A 20126-nucleotide genomic window follows, 5' to 3' on the forward strand; every position below is an offset into this window, starting at 1 on the left:
ACGTACAGACTGTGTGTTTAGCCCACTGCTCCACTCTACACCCACAATGTACAGACTGTGTGTTTAGCCCACTGCTCCACTCTACACCCACAATGTACAGACTGTGTGTTTAGCCCACTGCTCCACTCTACACCCACAACGTACAGACTGTGTGTTTAGCCCACTGCTCCACTCTCTCTACACCCACAACGTACAGACTGTGTGTTTAGCCCACTGCTCCACTCTACACCCACAATGTACAGACTGTGTGTTTAGCCCACTGCTCCACTCTACACTCACAACGTACAGACTGTGTGTTTAGCCCACTGCTCCACTCTACACTCACAACGTACAGACTGTGTGTTTAGCCCACTGCTCCACTCTACACCCACAACGTACAGACTGTGTGTTTAGCCCACTGCTCCACTATACACTCACAACGTACAGACTGTGTGTTTAGCCCACTGCTCCACTCTACACTCACTACGTACAGACTGTGTGTTTAGCCCACTGCTCCACTCTACACTCACAATGTACAGACTGTGTGTTTAGCCCACTGCTCCACTCTACACCCACAACGTACAGACTGTGTGTTTAGCCCACTGCTCCACTCTACACTCACAACGTACAGACTGTGTGTTTAGCCCACTGCTCCACTCTACACTCACTACGTACAGACTGTGTGTTTAGCCCACTGCTCCACTCTACACCCACAACGTACAGACTGTGTGTTTAGCCCACTGCTCCACTCTACACTCACAACGTACAGACTGTGTGTTTAGCCCACTGCTCCACTCTACACTCACTACGTACAGACTGTGTGTTTAGCCCACTGCTCCACTCTACACTCACAACGTACAGACTGTGTGTTTAGCCCACTGCTCCACTCTACACTCACAACGTACAGACTGTGTGTTTAGCCCACTGCTCCACTCTACACTCACAATGTACAGACTGTGTGTTTAGCCCACTGCTCCACTCTACACTCACAACGTACAGACTGTGTGTTTAGCCCACTGCTCCACTCTACACCCACAACGTACAGACTGTGTGTTTAGCCCACTGCTCCACTCTACACTCACAACGTACAGACTGTGTGTTTAGCCCACTGCTCCACTCTACACTCACTACGTACAGACTGTGTGTTTAGCCCACTGCTCCACTCTACACCCACAACGTACAGACTGTGTGTTTAGCCCACTGCTCCACTCTACACCCACAACGTACAGACTGTGTGTTTAGCCCACTGCTCCACTCTACACTCACAACGTACAGACTGTGTGTTTAGCCCACTGCCCCACTCTACACCCACAATGTACAGACTGTGTGTTTAGCCCACTGCTCCACTCTACACCCACAACGTACAGACTGTGTGTTTAGCCCACTGCTCCACTGTACACTCACAACGTACAGACTGTGTGTTTAGCCCACTGCTCCACTCTACACCCACAATGTATAGACTGTGTGATTAGCCCACTGCTCCACTCTACACCCACAATGTATAGACTGTGTGATTAGCCCACTGCTCCACTCTACACCCACAATGTATAGACTGTGTGATTAGCCCACTGCTCCACTCTACACTCACAACGTACAGACTGTGTGTTTAGCCCACTGCTCCACTCTACACTCACAACGTACAGACTGTGTGTTTAGCCCACTGCTCCACTCTACACCCACAACGTACAGACTGTGTGTTTAGCCCACTGCTCCACTCTACACTCACAATGTACAGACTGTGTGTTTAGCCCACTGATCCACTCTACACCCACAACGTACAGACTGTGTGTTTAGCCCACTGCTCCACTCTACACTCACAACGTACAGACTGTGTGTTTAGCCCACTGCTCCACTCTACACTCACAACGTACAGGCTGTGTTTAGCCCACTGCTCCACTCTACACTCACTACGTACAGACTGTGTGTTTAGCCCACTGCTCCACTCTACACTCACAATGTACAGACTGTGTGTTTAGCCCACTGCTCCACTCTACACTCACAACGTACAGACTGTGTGTTTAGCCCACTGCTCCACTCTACACCCACAACGTACAGACTGTGTGTTTAGCCCACTGCTCCACTCTACACTCACAACGTACAGACTGTGTGTTTAGCCCACTGCTCCACTCTACACTCACTACGTACAGTCTGTGTGTTTAGCCCACTGCTCCACTCTACACTCACAACGTACAGACTGTGTGTTTAGCCCACTGCTCCACTCTACACCCACAACGTACAGACTGTGTGTTTAGCCCACTGCTCCACTCTACACCCACAACGTACAGACTGTGTGTTTAGCCCACTGCTCCACTCTACACCCACAACGTACAGACTGTGTGTTTAGCCCACTGCTCCACTCTACACTCACAACGTACAGACTGTGTGTTTAGCCCACTGCTCCACTCTACACCCACAACGTACAGACTGTGTGTTTAGCCCACTGCTCCACTCTACACTCACAACGTACAGACTGTGTGTTTAGCCCACTGCTCCACTCTACACCCACAACGTACAGACTGTGTGTTTAGCCCACTGCTCCACTCTACACCCACAACGTACAGACTGTGTGTTTAGCCCACTGCTCCACTCTACACCCACAACGTACAGACTGTGTGTTTAGCCCACTGCTCCACTCTACACTCACAACGTACAGACTGTGTGTTTAGCCCACTGCTCCACTCTACACCCACAATGTATAGACTGTGTGATTAGCCCACTGCTCCACTCTACACTCACAATGTACAGACTGTGTGTTTAGCCCACTGCTCCACTCTACACCCACAATGTATAGACTGTGTGATTAGCCCACTGCTCCACTCTACACTGACAACGTACAGACTGTGTGTTTAGCCCACTGATCCACTCTACACCCACAACGTACAGACTGTGTGTTTAGCCCACTGCTCCACTCTACACCCACAACGTACAGACTGTGTGTTTAGCCCACTGCTCCACTCTACACCCACAACGTACAGACTGTGTGTTTAGCCCACTGCTCCACTCTACACCCACAACGTACAGACTGTGTGTTTAGTCCACTGCTCCACTGTACACTCACAATGTACAGACTGTGTGTTTAGCCCACTGCTCCACTCTACACTCACAACGTACAGACTGTGTGTTTAGCCCACTGATCCACTCTACACCCACAACGTACAGACTGTGTGTTTAGCCCACTGCTCCACTCTACACTCACAACGTACAGACTGTGTGTTTAGCCCACTGCTCCACTCTACACTCACAATGTACAGACTGTGTGTTTAGCCCACTGCTCCACTCTACACTCACTACGTACAGACTGTGTGTTTAGCCCACTGCTCCACTCTACACCCACAACGTACAGACTGTGTGTTTAGCCCACTGCTCCACTCTACACCCACAATGTACAGACTGTGTGTTTAGCCCACTGCTCCACTCTACACTCACAATGTACAGACTGTGTGTTTAGCCCACTGCTCCACTCTACACTCACAATGTACAGACTGTGTGTTTAGCCCACTGCTCCACTCTACACCCACAATGTATAGACTGTGTGATTAGCCCACTGCTCCACTCTACACTGACAACGTACAGACTGTGTGTTTAGCCCACTGATCCACTCTACACCCACAACGTACAGACTGTGTGTTTAGCCCACTGCTCCACTCTACACCCACAACGTACAGACTGTGTGTTTAGCCCACTGCTCCACTCTACACCCACAACGTACAGACTGTGTGTTTAGCCCACTGCCCCACTCTACACCCACAACGTACAGACTGTGTGTTTAGCCCACTGCTCCACTCTACACTCACAACGTACAGACTGTGTGTTTAGCCCACTGCTCCACTCTACACTCACAACGTACAGACTGTGTGTTTAGCCCACTGCTCCACTCTACACTCACAACGTACAGACTGTGTGTTTAGCCCACTGCTCCACTCTACACTCACAGTGTACAGACTGTGTGTTTAGCCCACTGCTCCACTCTACACCCACAATGTACAGACTGTGTGTTTAGCCCACTGCTCCACTCTACACTCACAATGTACAGACTGTGTGTTTAGCCCACTGCTCCACTCTACACCCACAATGTACAGACTGTGTGTTTAGCCCACTGCTCCACTCTTCACTCACAATGTACAGACTGTGTGTTTAGCCCACTGCTCCACTCTACACCCACAATGTACAGACTGTGTGTTTAGCCCACTGCTCCACTCTACACTCACAACGTACAGACTGTGTGTTTAGCCCACTGCTCCACTCTACACTCACAATGTACAGACTGTGTGTTTAGCCCACTGCTCCACTCTACACCCACAACGTACAGACTGTGTGTTTAGCCCACTGCCCCACTCTACACCCACAACGTACAGACTGTGTGTTTAGCCCACTGCTCCACTCTACACCCACAACGTACAGACTGTGTGTTTAGCCCACTGCTCCACTCTACACTCACAACGTACAGACTGTGTGTTTAGCCCACTGCTCCACTCTACACTCACAATGTACAGACTGTGTGTTTAGCCCACTGCTCCACTCTACACCCACAACGTACAGACTGTGTGTTTAGCCCACTGCTCCACTCTACACCCACAACGTACAGACTGTGTGTTTAGCCCACTGCTCCACTCTACACCCACAACGTACAGACTGTGTGTTTAGCCCACTGCTCCACTCTACACCCACAACGTACAGACTGTGTGTTTAGCCCACTGCCCCACTCTACACCCACAACGTACAGACTGTGTGTTTAGCCCACTGCTCCACTCTACACCCACAATGTATAGACTGTGTGATTAGCCCACTGCTCCACTCTACACCCACAACGTACAGACTGTGTGTTTAGCCCACTGCTCCACTCTACACTCACAACGTACAGACTGTGTGTTTAGCCCACTGCCCCACTCTACACCCACAACATACAGACTGTGTGTTTAGCCCACTGCTCCACTCTACACCCACAACGTACAGACTGTGTGTTTAGCCCACTGCTCCACTCTACACCCACAACGTACAGACTGTGTGTTTAGCCCACTGCTCCACTCTACACCCACAACGTACAGACTGTGTGTTTAGCCCACTGCTCCACTCTACACCCACAATGTACAGACTGTGTGTTTAGCCCACTGCTCCACTCTACACCCACAACGTACAGACTGTGTGTTTAGCCCACTGCTCCACTCTACACCCACAACGTACAGACTGTGTGTTTAGCCCACTGCTCCACTCTACACCCACAATGTATAGACTGTGTGTTCAGCCCAGTGCTCCACTCTACACCCACAACGTACAGACTGTGTGTTTAGCCCACTGCTCCACTCTACACCCACAACGTACAGACTGTGTGTTTAGCCCACTGCTCCACTCTACACCCACAATGTATAGACTGTGTGTTCAGCCCACTGCTCCACTCTACACCCACAACGTACAGACTGTGTGTTTAGCCCACTGCTCCACTCTACACCCACAATGTATAGACTGTGTGTTCAGCCTACTGCTCCACTCTACACCCACAATGTACAGACTGTGTGTTTAGCCCACTGCTCCACTCTACACCCACAACGTACAGACTGTGTGTTTAGCCCACTGCTCCACTCTACACCCACAATGTACAGACTGTGTGTTTAGCCCACTGCTCCACTCTACACCCACAACGTACAGACTGTGTGTTTACACCACTGCTCCACTCTACACTCACAACGTACAGACTGTGTGTTTAGCCCACTGCTCCACTCTACACCCACAACGTACAGACTGTGTGTTTAGCCCACTGCTCCACTCTACACCCACAACGTACAGACTGTGTGTTTAGCCCACTGCTCCACTCTACACCCACAACGTACAGACTGTGTGTTTAGCCCACTGCTCCACTCTACACCCACAACGTACAGACTGTGTGTTTAGCCCACTGCTCCACTCTACACCCACAACGTACAGACTGTGTGTTTAGCCCACTGCCCCACTCTACACCCACAACGTACAGACTGTGTGTTTAGCCCACTGCTCCACTCTACACCCACAACGTACAGACTGTGTGTTTAGCCCACTGCTCCACTCTACACCCACAACGTACAGACTGTGTGTTTAGCCCACTGCTCCACTCTACACCCACAACGTACAGACTGTGTGTTTAGCCCACTGCTCCACTCTACACCCACAATGTATAGACTGTGTGTTTAGCCCACTGCTCCACTCTACACCCACAACGTACAGACTGTGTGTTTAGCCCACTGCTCCACTCTACACCCACAACGTACAGACTGTGTGTTTAGCCCACTGCTCCACTCTACACCCACAACGTACAGACTGTGTGTTTAGCCCACTGCTCCACTCTACACCCACAACGTACAGACTGTGTGTTTACACCACTGCTCCACTCTACACCCACAACGTACAGACTGTGTGTTTAGCCCACTGCTCCACTCTACACCCACAACGTACAGACTGTGTGTTTAGCCCACTGCTCCACTCTACACCCACAACGTACAGACTGTGTGTTTAGCCCACTGCTCCACTCTACACCCACAACGTACAGACTGTGTGTTTAGCCCACTGCTCCACTCTACACCCACAACGTACAGACTGTGTGTTTAGCCCACTGCTCCACTCTACACCCACAACGTACAGACTGTGTGTTTAGCCCACTGCTCCACTCTACACCCACAACTGTATACTCACACAGGGTTGGAAAAATCTGCAGAAAGTTGAAAACTCAGCCAGCTCCATTATGGGCACGAGCTTCCTCAACACTGGGGACATCTTCAAAACGGGAGGCATCCATCATTAAGGATCCCATCACCCAGGACATGCCCTCTTCTCATTGCTACCATCAGGGAGGAGGTACAGGAGCCTGAAGAAACACACTGAATGTTTCAGGGACAGCTTCTTCCCCTCTGCTATCAGATTTCTCAGTGGGCAGTGAACCCATGAACACGACCTCACTTATTTTTCTCTTTTTTTGCACATACATCTTCACCTTCCCTCCACTAGCCTGCAGGCCACCTTTGGGTAGGGAGTAGTACTTGCTAAGTCCCCGTCCCCCCCACCCTTATCAGGGTCACGAGAAGCCACGGGAGCTGGTGGTGGATGGTCGTATGAGCAGCCGGTGCAGGTCACAAGTCCTGGTTATGTGACCACCGACGCCAGGCAGACAATCTCTGAAGAGTATTGATGATGGCTGGGGGTCACCCGGCTTGTAAAGACACAGCCCAGAAGGCAATGGCAAACCACTTCTGTAGAAAAATCTGCCAAGAACAATCATGGTCACGGAAAGACCATGGCTGCCCACGTCAACATGGCACATAATGATGCCAATTATATTTATAATAGTAATTATTATTACGTATTTCTGCGTACTGCTGCTGCAAAGCATACTATCTGACGACCTATGCCAGTGATATTGAACCCGATTCTGATTACTCTGAATGTGCCTTTCTGAGGTTCGAGGTGGTGTGGTTTAACCCTCGCACTCCTGGTTCTAGGTGCAGGTGAAGAATGATTTCAATTTCCAAGCCTACGAGAGTAGTTGGTCCTACATGAAGCAGGAGTCGGGCTCGTACTCTGCCTCGGGTCGCAGCACTTTCTCCAGCTACAACAAGGCACACAACACGTTCAGAGACAAAAACAACCAGAAGTCAAAGGTAGCCCCAGCCAACCCCCCACCGTCACGATGTGAGAAAGAGGGATGTGCGGGGAATGGGAATGGGATCGTGAATCCAGGCTGATCCACGAGGAATAGAAGGGGGAATCCCAGTGGGCTGGCGGGCGTTCTCCGGACTGTGCTCAGGGAGGGCGATGGGGTTGCACCCCAGACTGTTCCAGGGTGAGCAGGGAGGGGTGTGGGTGGGGAGAGGGAGGGTTGGGGTGTGCTGGAGTATATGGGAGAAGGGATGGCCGGTCACAATTACCCTCTCCCTCACCACCCGCAGGAGCAGATGTACCTGAAGGTGGAGAATGAGGTGGAGGTGGCGCAGTTTAGCAACGAGAGGCCGGACCAGCTGCCTTTACCGAGCGCTTTCCACCGCGAGCTGCTGCAGCTCCCCGCCGTCTACGAGCGAAACGCCTACCGCCGCCTCATCGAGCTCTATGGCACCCACTACCTCCGGCGCGGCGCCCTGGGCGGCCGCTACCGCCTGCTCTTCCTCATCGACAAGGAGCGACTCAGCAACGTGGGTAAGGGCCGTGATACCCCCTCACCGCCCCAGGCACCCTCGCCCCTCTACCTCACCTTCCCCAGATTCCAACCCTCACCCCTCACCTTGCCCTTCATCCCCCCACACCTCCCCCTTCCCCCTCACCCCTCCACATCCCCTCTGACCTTCTGTCCACTCCCTTCTCCCCTTCCCCCAACTCTCAGCTGACCCGTCCGGAGGGTCCTGTGGCTCCGGAAATCCGGCCAGAGCCCGGGGACGTCAGGAGAGGGCAGGTAGTGCCGGAGGCTGAGGACGCCTCTGTAGTGGAGATCAATGTGCCTCAGCATATCTGTGGCCTGAACCAGCAGAGGGATGTGTCCCCTGAGACCGTAGATCAGGGACCAGAAGAGGGGGAGGAGGAGGAGGGTTTACTCCCAGTAAAGGCTATACGTGCAGAGTATGTCCCCTCCAAGCTGGAAGATAGCTCTGTTGAGCAGGGGCCCTTTGTAGGGTGGCATCTCCTGAACATGCATCCCCTGGGCTGGTGAGAGGCACCACTGTAGAGGAGGTGTGGGGAGGCAGCGAACCCAGAGTGCAAATTCCCTGGGAAGAGGCAGAGCCCCATGAACAGGGGTCGCCTGTGGGTACAGGGTCACCAGTGGGATTGGTTTCCCAGATTGCTGCCTCAGTTGAGGCCATGCCCCGCTGAGGAGCATTTTGTCTAAAAAGGCAATACGGGGAGAAAAAATTAGGTACGAACGCAAGCTAGCCAGGAATATAAAGGATGATAGCAAAAGCTTTTTTAGGTATGTGAAGAGAAAGCGGATAGTTAAGAACAACGTTAGGCCCTTGAAGAATGAATTGGGTGAAATTGTTATGGGAAACAGAGAAATGGCAGAAGAATTTAATAAGTACTTTAGATCCATCTTCACTAGGTAAGACACAAGCAATCTCCCAGATGTATGGATGGGCCAAGGACATAGGGTAACAGAGGAAATGAAACAGATTGACATTAGGAAGGAAACGGTGATGAGTAGACTGATGGGACTGAAGGCTGACAAATCCCCAGGTCCAGATGGTCTGCATCCTAGGGTACTAAAGGAGGTGGCCCTGGAAATTGCGGATGCATTGGTAATCATTTTCCAATGTTCCTTAGATTCAGGATCAGTTCCTGAGGATTGGAGAATGGCTATTGTTATCCCACTTTTTAAGAAAGGAGGGAGGGAGAAAACAGAGAACTATCATCCTGTCAGCTTAACATCAATAGTGGGGAAGATGCTAGAGCCCATTATTAAAGATGAAATAGTGGCATATCTAGATAGCAGTGATAGGATTGGGCTGAGCCAGCATGGATTTACCAAGGGCAAATCATACTTGACTAATCTATTGGAATTTTTCGAGGATGTAACCAGGAAGTTTGACAAGGGAGATCCAGTGGATGTAGTGTACCTCGATTTTCAGAAGGCATTTGATAAGGTCCCACATAGGAGATTGGTGGGTAAAATCAGAGCTCATGGCATTGGGGGGAAGATATTGACATGGATAGAAAACTGGTTGGCAGATAGAAAGCAAAGGGTAACAGTGAATGGGTGTTTCTCGGAATGGCAGGTGGTGACTAGTGGGGTGCCACAGGGCTCGGTATTGGGACCACAGCTGTTTATGATTTACATCAATGATTTAAATGAAGGCATTGAGAATAACATCAGCAAGTTTGCTGATGATACTAAGCTGGGTGGCAGTGTGACATGTGATGAGGATGTTAGGAGAATTCAGGGTGACTTGGATAGGCTGAGTGAGTGGGCAGATACTTGGCAGATGACATTTAATGTGAATAAGTGTGAGGTTATCCACTTTGGGAGTAAGAACAGGAAGGCAGATTATTATCTGAACGGTGTAGAGTTCGGTAAGGGAGAAATACAAAGAGATCTAGGAGTCCTTGTTCATCAATCACTGAAGGTGAATGAGCAAGTGCAGCAGGCAGTGAAGAAGGCTAATGGAATGTTGGCCTTTATTACAAAGGGAATTGAGTACAAGAGCAAGGAAATCCTTTTGCATTTGTACAGGGCCCTAGTGAGACCACACCTGGAGTATTGTGTACAGTTTTGGTCTCCAGGGTTAAGGAAGGACATCCTGGCTATAGAGGAAGTGCAGCGTAGATTCACAAGGTTAATTCCTGGGATGTCCGGACTGTCTTACGCAGAGAGGTTAGAGAGACTGGGCTTGTACACGCTGGAATTAAGGAGATTGAGAGGGAATCTGATTGCAACATATAAGATTATTAAGGGATTGGACAAGATAGAGGCAGGAAATATGTTCCAGATGCTGGGAGAGTCCAGTACCAGAGGGCATGGTTTGAGAATAAGGGGTAGGTCATTTAGGACAGAGTTAAGGAAAAACTTCTTCTCCCAGAGAGTTGTGGGGGTCTGGAATGCACTGCCTTGGAAGGCAGTGGAGGCCAATTCTCTGGATACTTTCAAGAAGGAGCTAGATAGGTATCTTATGGATAGGGGAATCAAGGGATATGGGGACAAGGCAGGAACCGGGTATTGATAGTAGATGATCAGCCATGATCTCAGAATGGCGGTGCAGGCTCAAAGGGCCGAATGGTCTACTTCTGCACCTATTGTCTATTGTCTCCAAGGGGAACGGGAGCAGCCCTGAATTGCTATCCCGTGTAGCGAGCCGGCTGCTGGAGTGTGTCCCAAGGGCTGAGGAGGTTGCGGACTCTCACAGTGCTGTTTCCGGGGAGGGTGTGGAGGGTGTGGAGATGGGTACGGTCCAGCAAGCTGGTATCCTGGCTGTGGATTCTGGATCCACTCCCTCGTTCACTGGTCCTGGGGATGGGATAGAGCCCATGGTGGGGCTGTGGTGAGGAGTGAGGTGGTCACATCGGGTGCAGACAATGACTGCTTGGAGGGTGACGAGAGCATTCAATGCAGTGAGGAGGACTCTTTTGAAGCCAAGGTGGCAGACTTCCTTGACCCCAACACTGAGTCGCGGCCCTCCTCTCTGGAGGATACCCGACAATTTGTGATGGATTACTGGAGGAAACCTTTCAAGGCCCAGTTGGCCACTGATCGACGGTCGGGTCTGGAAGAGGTCGCCCAGTCGATCCGGGAGGGGAGGGTATCTTAGGTGACCCATAAGGAGAGGTACCAGTTTAAGAGACTCCTGGAAGCCCTGGAGAAGACAAGAGAGGGCTCAAAGGAGAGCTCTGATCCTTCTTCCAGGGACTCCGGTGAGGGGTTTCAATAAGGCGTCATGAAGTTCAATGTGACGACCCTTAACATCAATGGTAGTGGGGGGCTCTCCACAGATTCCTTCATCTCTCCGTCTTCCGGGATGAGCTTCTTACAGGACACCGCACCGTTCCCAGAGACGAGTCCACCTGGCTCCTGGAATGGTGGGGGAGGGGGGGGGGGTCACCTCAGCTCCACTTCCAGCGGGGTGGCCATCTTGTTGGCCCCCTTTTTCCAGCCTGAGACTTTGCAGGTTCAGCAACTCGTGCGAGGCCATCTGCTTCACCTCGCTGTGCATCAGGACGCGTACCAATGCACTTTGTCAATGCGTACGCCCCTGAGCCCCGCCTGTTGCAGGCGCGGCTGCTTGGAGAGGTGTCTTCATTGCTGGGGTCGATGGATCACAGCGAGTGCGTTATCATGGGGGGTGATTTTAACCACCATCGAAGAAAGGGATCACACCGGCCCTCAGGGTACCAAGCATCGGTGAGGCTGCTCCGGGAGCGGGTCGTGTCATCGGCTTGGTCGAGTCTGGCGGGGCCTTCACCTTGACCTCTGTGCTTTCTCAAGGAGCTGCAGAGAGGGTGGAGGCTCATGGATTGACCAAGTCTCTATCTCTAGGGCGCCTGTCTCCCGGGTGTCACCAGCTTCTGTGTGGCCGGTTGCCTGGTGTGGCGGAGCTGAATGCGCTGCCCAGATGGGTGGGATCCTCTCTCCATAGGCGGAGGAGTGTCCGCAGGCAGCTAGTGGAGTTACTGGCAGAGGATGAGAATTGTCGCAGTCGTCCATTCCTTTTATGAAGGTCTATTCTAGCTGGACCTGTGCAGTGAGGATGCACGCAGGGCTCTGTGGGAGGACTTACCAAGTGTCAGCCCTCAGTGACCAGTGCCCTCAACCAACTACAGAGAGGCAAGTCCCTGGGACTAGATGGGTTAATGGTGGAGTTTCTCCGGGCCTTCTGGGACATCCTGGAGGCTGGTTATGCAGGGGTATTGGGGGAGAGCATGACGACGGGTGAGATGTCCCTCTCTTGGCCCAGAGCAGTCGTGGCCCTGCTGCCAAAGAAGGGAGATCTCTGTAGCCTGCGATATTGGCACCCACTATCCCTCCTCAGTGCGGAGTACAAGATCCACATTGAGTACCGATCATGATGGACTACTTCAGCTAGCGCGGAGGCGACGGCCAATGGGCTCCATGCTCCCTGAAGTAGTCCACCCTGATCAGTCTACAAGGTCACAGGTGTGTTTGTTCCAGGACAATATTCACTTTGTCCGGGATCTCATCTACCTGTGCCGAGAGGCTGATCTGTCAGTCATCCTTCTCTCCTTTGACCAAGAGAAAGTAAATGGTGCAGAAAATATGGAGAGTCTGCAGAGAGATATAGATTAGTTAAGTGAGTGGGCAAGGGTCTGGCAGATGGAGTACAATGTTGGTAAATGCGAGGTCACCCACTTTGAAAGGAAAAATGGAAGAGCAGGTTATTATTTAAATGGTAAAAAGTTGCAGCATGCTGCTGTGCAGAGGGACTCGGGAGTGTTTGTGCATGAATCACAAAAGGTTGGTTTGCAGGAGCAGCAGGCAAATGGAATGTTGGCCCCTGTTGCTGGAGGAATTTAATTTAAGAGCAGGGAGGTTATGCTGCGACTGTACAGGGGACTGGTGAGGCTGCACCTGGAGCACTGTGTGCAGTTCTGGTCTTATTTGAAGAAGGATATACTGGCTTTGGAGGCGGTACAGAGGAGGTTCACCGGGTTGATTCCAGAGATGAGGGGGTTAGACTGTGAGGAGAGATTGAGTTGCCTGGGACTGTACTTGCTGGAATTCAGAAGAATGAGAGGAGATCTTATAGAAACATATAAAATTATGAAAGGGATAGATAAGATAGAGAGAGGAAAGTTGTTTCCACTGGTAGGTGAGACTAGAACTAGGGGACATAGCCTCAAGATTCTGGGGAGAAGATTTAGAATGGGGATGAGGAGGAACTGCTTTTCCCGGAGATTGGTGAATCTGTGGAATTTTCTGCCCAATGAAGCAATGGAGGTTACCTCAGTAAATATATTTAATACAAGGTTGGATGGATTTTTGCATAGTAGGGGACAAAGGTCATGGGGAAAAGGCAGGTAGGTGGGGATGAGTCTGTGGCCAGATTGAATGGCGGAGCAGGCTCAATGGGCCGGATGGCCTCCTCCTGCTCCTATTTCTTATGTTCTTATTTGGCAGGGTGGACCACGAGTACCTTTTTGGAACTTAGCAAGTATTCGGGCTCGGTTTGACTGTTGTTCACAGCTGGGGGTTGCCTCGTTAAGATTACTGGGTCCTTGACGGCGCCCTTGTGCTTTGGGAGGGTTGTGTCAGGGGTACCCCATGTCGGGGCAGCTGTACTCTGTTTGCATGAAGGTTGTCCTTTCGGTATATGCTGATGACGTTCTCCTCATGGTCACCGACCTGGTTGATTTACAGAGGGTGCGAGACTGCCAGCAGATCTTCTCGGCCGCGTCCTCTGCAGGCCTCATGGTGGTTCAGTGGCAGGTGGACTCCCTGCCCGAGGGGCTGAGGCTCTTTGTGTGGAGCACCACGCACCCCCTCTACTTGGGGGTCGACCTGAGCTCGACCGAGGAGGCCTGGCCGATGAACTGGCAGGATTTGGAGACAAAGATCTCCGCCCAGCTGGGACGCTGGTCAGGCCTCCTCCGTGCGATCTCGTATGGCAGGTGGGGGTGGCTTTTGTCTCCTTGATATGGTGCCGGCTGATTACTTTAGTCCTGCCCACTTCTTTTGTCCGGGACCCAGAAGAGGCTGGTGGGCACATTCTGGGGCATAGGAGGCACTGGGTGTCTGCTGCGGTGCCGAGTCTTCCGATCGCAGAGGGCAGCCAGTCCGTGATGTTCTGAAGCGCTTCTTGTACGGGCCGCTCCTGCTCACCTTTGTCTGCCGACTGGACTCACCTTGGCGGTCCGTGTTACCATCTGGCAGTGGAGGAGGTCCCCAGTGGAAGTCTCTTTATGCAGGGGTCCTTCCCACGTACCTTGGGGGCCTGGGTGGAAGGTGTTGCGTCGGGCAGTACCGTACAACAGGGTCACCGACACCCCGTCCACCTGTCCATTCTGTGTCCGGGAGCAGTCGGTGTACCACGCCGGTGGAGTGTGAGAGGTTGCAGCCCCTGTTTGAGTGTCTGAAGGGGATCCTCAGGTTCTGGTTGCACTTCAGTCCCGTGATCCTTATCCTGTTCGGAAGGGGCGGGGTGGGGGGGATCTCCTGGGCTTGGGCAAGATGGCCATTCACGGGTCTAGGTGGCGGAAGGTGGAGGGTGGAGGGTGTGCCCGGGCCGACTGCTTGCCCCTTTTCCGAGGAGATGTCCGTGCCTGGCTGTCCTCGGAGACGGAGCACGTGGTCACAGCGGGCACAGTGGGAGATTTCCGAGAGCCCTGGTCCCCCGCGGTGTAGACAGTTTTATAGACGGGTAGTAACCATTTTTTAACTTGAGTACACTCACTGTAAATATTGAATGACTTACCTTGTGTATTGGTGTTGTAAATAAACTGTTGAATTGAACCGTCGTGTGCGGGTCTTCTGAGAGGCAAGCCCTTGTGTTGGCAGAAGTGTGGGTCTCAAGGGCTCTCCCACCCTCATTTGTACAATTGGATGGATCTGCTGTTGCTCACAAAGTGGCCTTTTCTCCGCAGGGATCACGAAGGAGGATATGTCGAGATGCTCACAGACCTCCATCAACCTGTTCATCATCAAGTACCACAGCGAGAAGTGCAGGAGTTACCAGAATGCTCTCCAGACTGCCAGACTGCCTTGGGTAAGGGCGACCCCGCCTTCAGGTACCTGCATGCCCTCTGGGGATGATCACGGTCGCTGAAGAAACGAGCTTTCATTTCATCTCCACAGAGCCGCAGTCTGCTTGTAGCCCATTCCTCTCCAAGCCCCTCCCCTCCCTGAGCCGGAAAGGCAGGGGGAAGAAGCCCGAATGAGGTGGGGGGAGGGAAAGGAGGTCAAGCTGGCAGGTGATAGGTGAGGAGGGGAGGGGGATAAAGTAAGAAGCTGGGAGGTGATAGGTAGAAGGGGGTAAATGGCTGAAAAAGAAGGAATCTGATAGGAGAGAAGAGTGGAGCATGGGACAAAGGGAAGAAGGGGAACCAGAGGTAATAGGCAGTGTGGAGAGGTGCAGTGCAGGTAGACAGTAAAGAAGACTAGAAGATGAAGGGTATTCAGCCTCCAGCTCCCTTGGCTTCCCTTCCTTATCAGGGCACAGACTGTTGGAGGATAGAGTCTGGGCTCGACCTGTCCCCATGGCCATCTTCTCACATCACATCATATCAGCCATTATTGTCTAATCTTCTCACCTCGCATTGTATCCATTACTGTCTGATCATCTCCTTCGTATCATATCCATTATTGTCTGATCTTCTCACCTCGCATTGTATCCATTACTGTCTGATCTTCTCACATTGTATCATATCCATTACTGTCTGATCTTCTCACCTCGCATCGTATCCATTACTGTCTGATCATCTCACCTTGTATCATATATCCATTACTGTCTGATCTTCTCACATTGTATCATATCCATTACTGTCTGATCTTCTCACCTCGCATCGTATCCATTACTGTCTGATCATCTCCTTCGTATCATATCATATCCATTACTGTCTGATCTTCTCACCTTGTATCATATATCCATTACTGTCTGATCTTCTCCTTTGTATCATATCCATTACTATCTGATCTTCTCACCTCGCATTGTATCCATTACTGTCTGATCTTCTCACCTCGCATTGTATCCATTACTGTCTGATCTTCTCACCTCGCATTGTATCCATTACTGTCTGATCTTCTCACCTCGTATCATATCCATTGCTGTCTGATCTTCTCCTTCGTATCATATCCATTACTATCTGATCTTCTCACCTCGCATTGTATCCATTACTGTCTGATCTTCTCACCTCGCATTGTATCTATTACTGTCTGATCTTCTCACCTCGCATTGTATCCATTACTGTCTGATCTTCTCACCTCGCATTGTATCCATTACTGTCTGATCTTCTCACATCACATCATATCCATTACTGTCTGATCTTTTCACATCACATCATATCCATTACTGTCTGATCTTCTCACATCACATCATATCCATTACTGTCTGATCTTTTCACATCCTATCATTTCCATTACTGTCTGATCTTTTCACATCACATCATATCCATTACTGTCTGATCTTCTCACATCCTATCATATCCATTACTGTCTGATCTTTTCACATCACATCATATCCATTACTGTCTGATCTTCTCACATCACATCATATCCATTACTGTCTGATCCCCTCACATCCTATCATATCCATTACTGTCTTATCCTCTCACATCCTATCATATCCATTACTGTCTGATCCTCTCACATCCTATCATATCCATTACTGTCTGATCCTCTCACATCCTATCATATCCATTACTGTCTGATCCTCTCACATCCTATCATATCCATTACTGTCTGATCTTCTCACATCCTATCATATCCATTACTGTCTGATCTTCTCACATCACATCATATCCATTACTGTCTGACCTTCTCACATCCTATCATATCCATTACTGTCTGATCTTCTCACATCACATCATATCCATTACTGTCTGATCTTCTCACATCCTATCATATCCATTACTGTCTGATCTTCTCACATCACATCATATCCATTACTGTCTGATCTTTTCACATCACATCATATCCATTACTGTCTGATCTTCTCACATCACATCATATCCATTACTGTCTGATCTTTTCACATCACATCATATCCATTACTGTCTGATCTTCTCACATCACATCATATCCATTACTGTCTGATCTTCTCACATCACATCATATCCATTACTGTCTGATCTTCTCACATCACATCATATCCATTACTGTCTGTTCTTTTCACACCACATCATATCCATTACTGTCTGATCTTCTCACATCACATCATATCCATTACTGTCTGATCTTCTCCTTCGTATCATATCCATTACTGTCTGATCTTCTCCTTCGTATCATATCCATTACTGTCTGATCTTCTCACATCACATCATATCCATTACTGTCTGATCTTCTCCTTCGTATCATATCCATTACTGCCTGATCTTCTCACATCCTATCATATCCATTACTGTCTGATCTTTTCACATCCTATCATATCCATTACTGTCTGATCTTTTCACATCCTATCATTTCCATTACTGTCTGATCTTCTCACATCACATCATATCCATTACTGTCTGATCTTCTCACATCCTATCATATCCATTACTGTCTGATCTTTTCACATCCTATCATTTCCATTACTGTCTGATCTTTTCACATCCTATCATTTCCATTACTGTCTGATCTTTTCACATCCTATCATTTCCATTACTGTCTGATCTTTTCACATCCTATCATTTCCATTACTGTCTGATCTTTTCACATCCTATCATATCCATTACTGTCTGATCTTCTCCTTCGTATCATATCCATTACTGTCTGATCTTCTCACATCACATCATATCCATTACTGTCTGATCTTCTCACATCACATCATATCCATTACTGTCTGATCTTTTCACATCCTATCATTTCCATTACTGTCTGATCTTTTCACATCATATCCATTACTGCCTGATCTTCTCACATCCTATCATATCCATTACTGTCTGATCTTTTCACATCCTATCATTTCCATTACTGTCTGATCTTTTCACATCCTATCATATCCATTACTGTCTGATCTCCTTCATATCATATCCATTACTGTCTGATCTTCTCACCTCGTATCATATCCATTACAGTCTGATCTTCTCCTTCCTATCATTTCCATTACTGTCTGATCTTCTCACCTCGTATCATATATCCATTACTGTCTGATCTTCTCCTTCGTATCATATCCATTACTATCTGATCTTCTCACCTCGTATCGTATCCATTACTCTCTGATTTGGTGAATTCCTCAAGTTCATGTTTATTGCAATATGACTGTACAAATAAACAAAACACATTCCTCCAGTCCACAATGCATATAAAACAAAGTATTACCATTAATAAGTTTATAAAATAAAGTTAGTTAATAAATATGGTGGCTCTCCGGGGGCAGAGCGTGAGGTCGACATCCCCAGCCTAGCATTTCAATTGGCCAGGGTTATTTACTGTTCTTGTTTTAAAATGCTGTTGTGGAATTATGGTGGGTTGTTGAAGTTCACTTATTGTTACACTTTAGCTCTGGTTATACAGCTATCCTCACGTGTGCTTGTGGGTCACCCTGACTGAGGTAACTGGGGTGTGTAATAATTCCCTCCCCCATCTGTATGTGACTGGGGGGGGGGGGGGGGGTTATCTCCCTGGGTCCTAGTGCCTGGTCTGGTTTAATTCTTGCCGCAATAAAAAACATCAGTTGAGATAAACAAGGTGTTCTCGCTTGTCATCATGGACTGAATACTTACCACAATATAATTCAAAATGCATGAGGTGTATGGCACAGGTAAATGGTAAATCCTCTCACAATATAAAAACTATAGTGAACTGTCAGGTCAGCAGAAAAAGTTATCGGCGGCTGTCTACCATCACTGAGGGGCTTGTATGTGTCCAGGACAAGGCAACGGACAAGAAAAGTCATTGTGGGCACCCTGCAAACTGCCTCTTCCAAAAGCTCCCTTCTGAAGAGTTCTATAGGGCTATTAAAACAAAAACCACACCATCTTAAAAGTTTCTTTCCCCAGGCAGTTAACCGTTGTCGTTAGCACCCCACCGCCTCTATCTATTACCTGGGTCTTACTTACTGCTTATTACACCACTGACGTTTAGAGCAGCAACGAGGCCCTCCACCTCTGCCTGTCCTCAGCCAATACTGTCACACACAGACGTAGAAGGAATCGTCATTGCTGTTTCCATAACAGTTTTGTTTGACCAGTCAGGGTTGCAGGAATGGTGGACCGCTCTTCGTCTGGCCTCTACCCTTAGCACTAGGCCTGACTCTGGCCAGCACCGCTCTCCGGGACACTGAGGCACGCAACCCTCCAAACCACGACAAGGTTGTGGTCCTCCTCAGTCACTGCTGTGCACTGTAACCACATTAAACCTCGTTTTATAATGTTGTTTACATTGTAATTACATACTGGAGTTTATATATTGGCACACATTTTATTCCATAACTGTACTCTAACCTCTGAACTTTTTTAGCTTATTTAATGCATATATAGATCATTATGTTTCTAAGACCAGAAGATATAGGAGTAGAACTAGGCCATTTGGCCCATCAAATCTGCTCTGCTATTTCATCATGGCTGATCCAATTTTCCTCTCAACCCCAATCTCCTGCCTTCTCCCCATATCCCTTCATGCCCTGACCAATCAAGAATCTATCACCTCTGCTTTAAAAATACATAAAGACTTGACCTCTACAGCTGCCTGTGGTTAAGAATTCTACAGATTTACCACTCTCAGGCTAAAGAAATTCCCCCTCATTTCCATTCTAAAAGAACGTCCCTCTATTCTGTTCCTAGACTCTCCCACCATAGGACAGATCCTCTCCACATCCACTCTGTCAAGGCCTTTCACTATTCTTCTGAATTCTGGTGAATACAGGCCCAGAGCCATCAGATGCTCTTCATATGACAAGCCTGTGGCAAAATTTCCACAGATTCACCACTCTCTGGCTAAAGAAATTCCTCCTCATCTCTGTTCTAAAAGGACACTCCTCTAGTTTAAGGCTGTGTCCTCTGGTCTTAGACTCCTCTACCATAGGAAGCATCCTTTACACATCCATTCTATCAAGGCC

The 20126-nt window shown here is 49.3% G+C and overlaps 1 protein-coding gene across 1 annotated transcript in view; it reads left to right on the forward strand.

The window, feature by feature from the left end:
* LOC140728907 (complement component C7-like) overlaps positions 1-20126 on the forward strand; it is a 101630-nt gene that overhangs the window by 47150 nt on the left and 34354 nt on the right. The window contains 4 exon segments of the mRNA XM_073047995.1: positions 7443-7601; positions 7890-8133; positions 15016-15124; positions 15127-15137. Coding sequence (XP_072904096.1) covers positions 7443-7601; positions 7890-8133; positions 15016-15124; positions 15127-15137 — 523 coding nt within the window.

Source organism: Hemitrygon akajei, chromosome 6 (assembly GCF_048418815.1).
Source record: "Hemitrygon akajei chromosome 6, sHemAka1.3, whole genome shotgun sequence".
Classification (NCBI taxonomy): Eukaryota; Metazoa; Chordata; class Chondrichthyes; order Myliobatiformes; family Dasyatidae; genus Hemitrygon; species Hemitrygon akajei.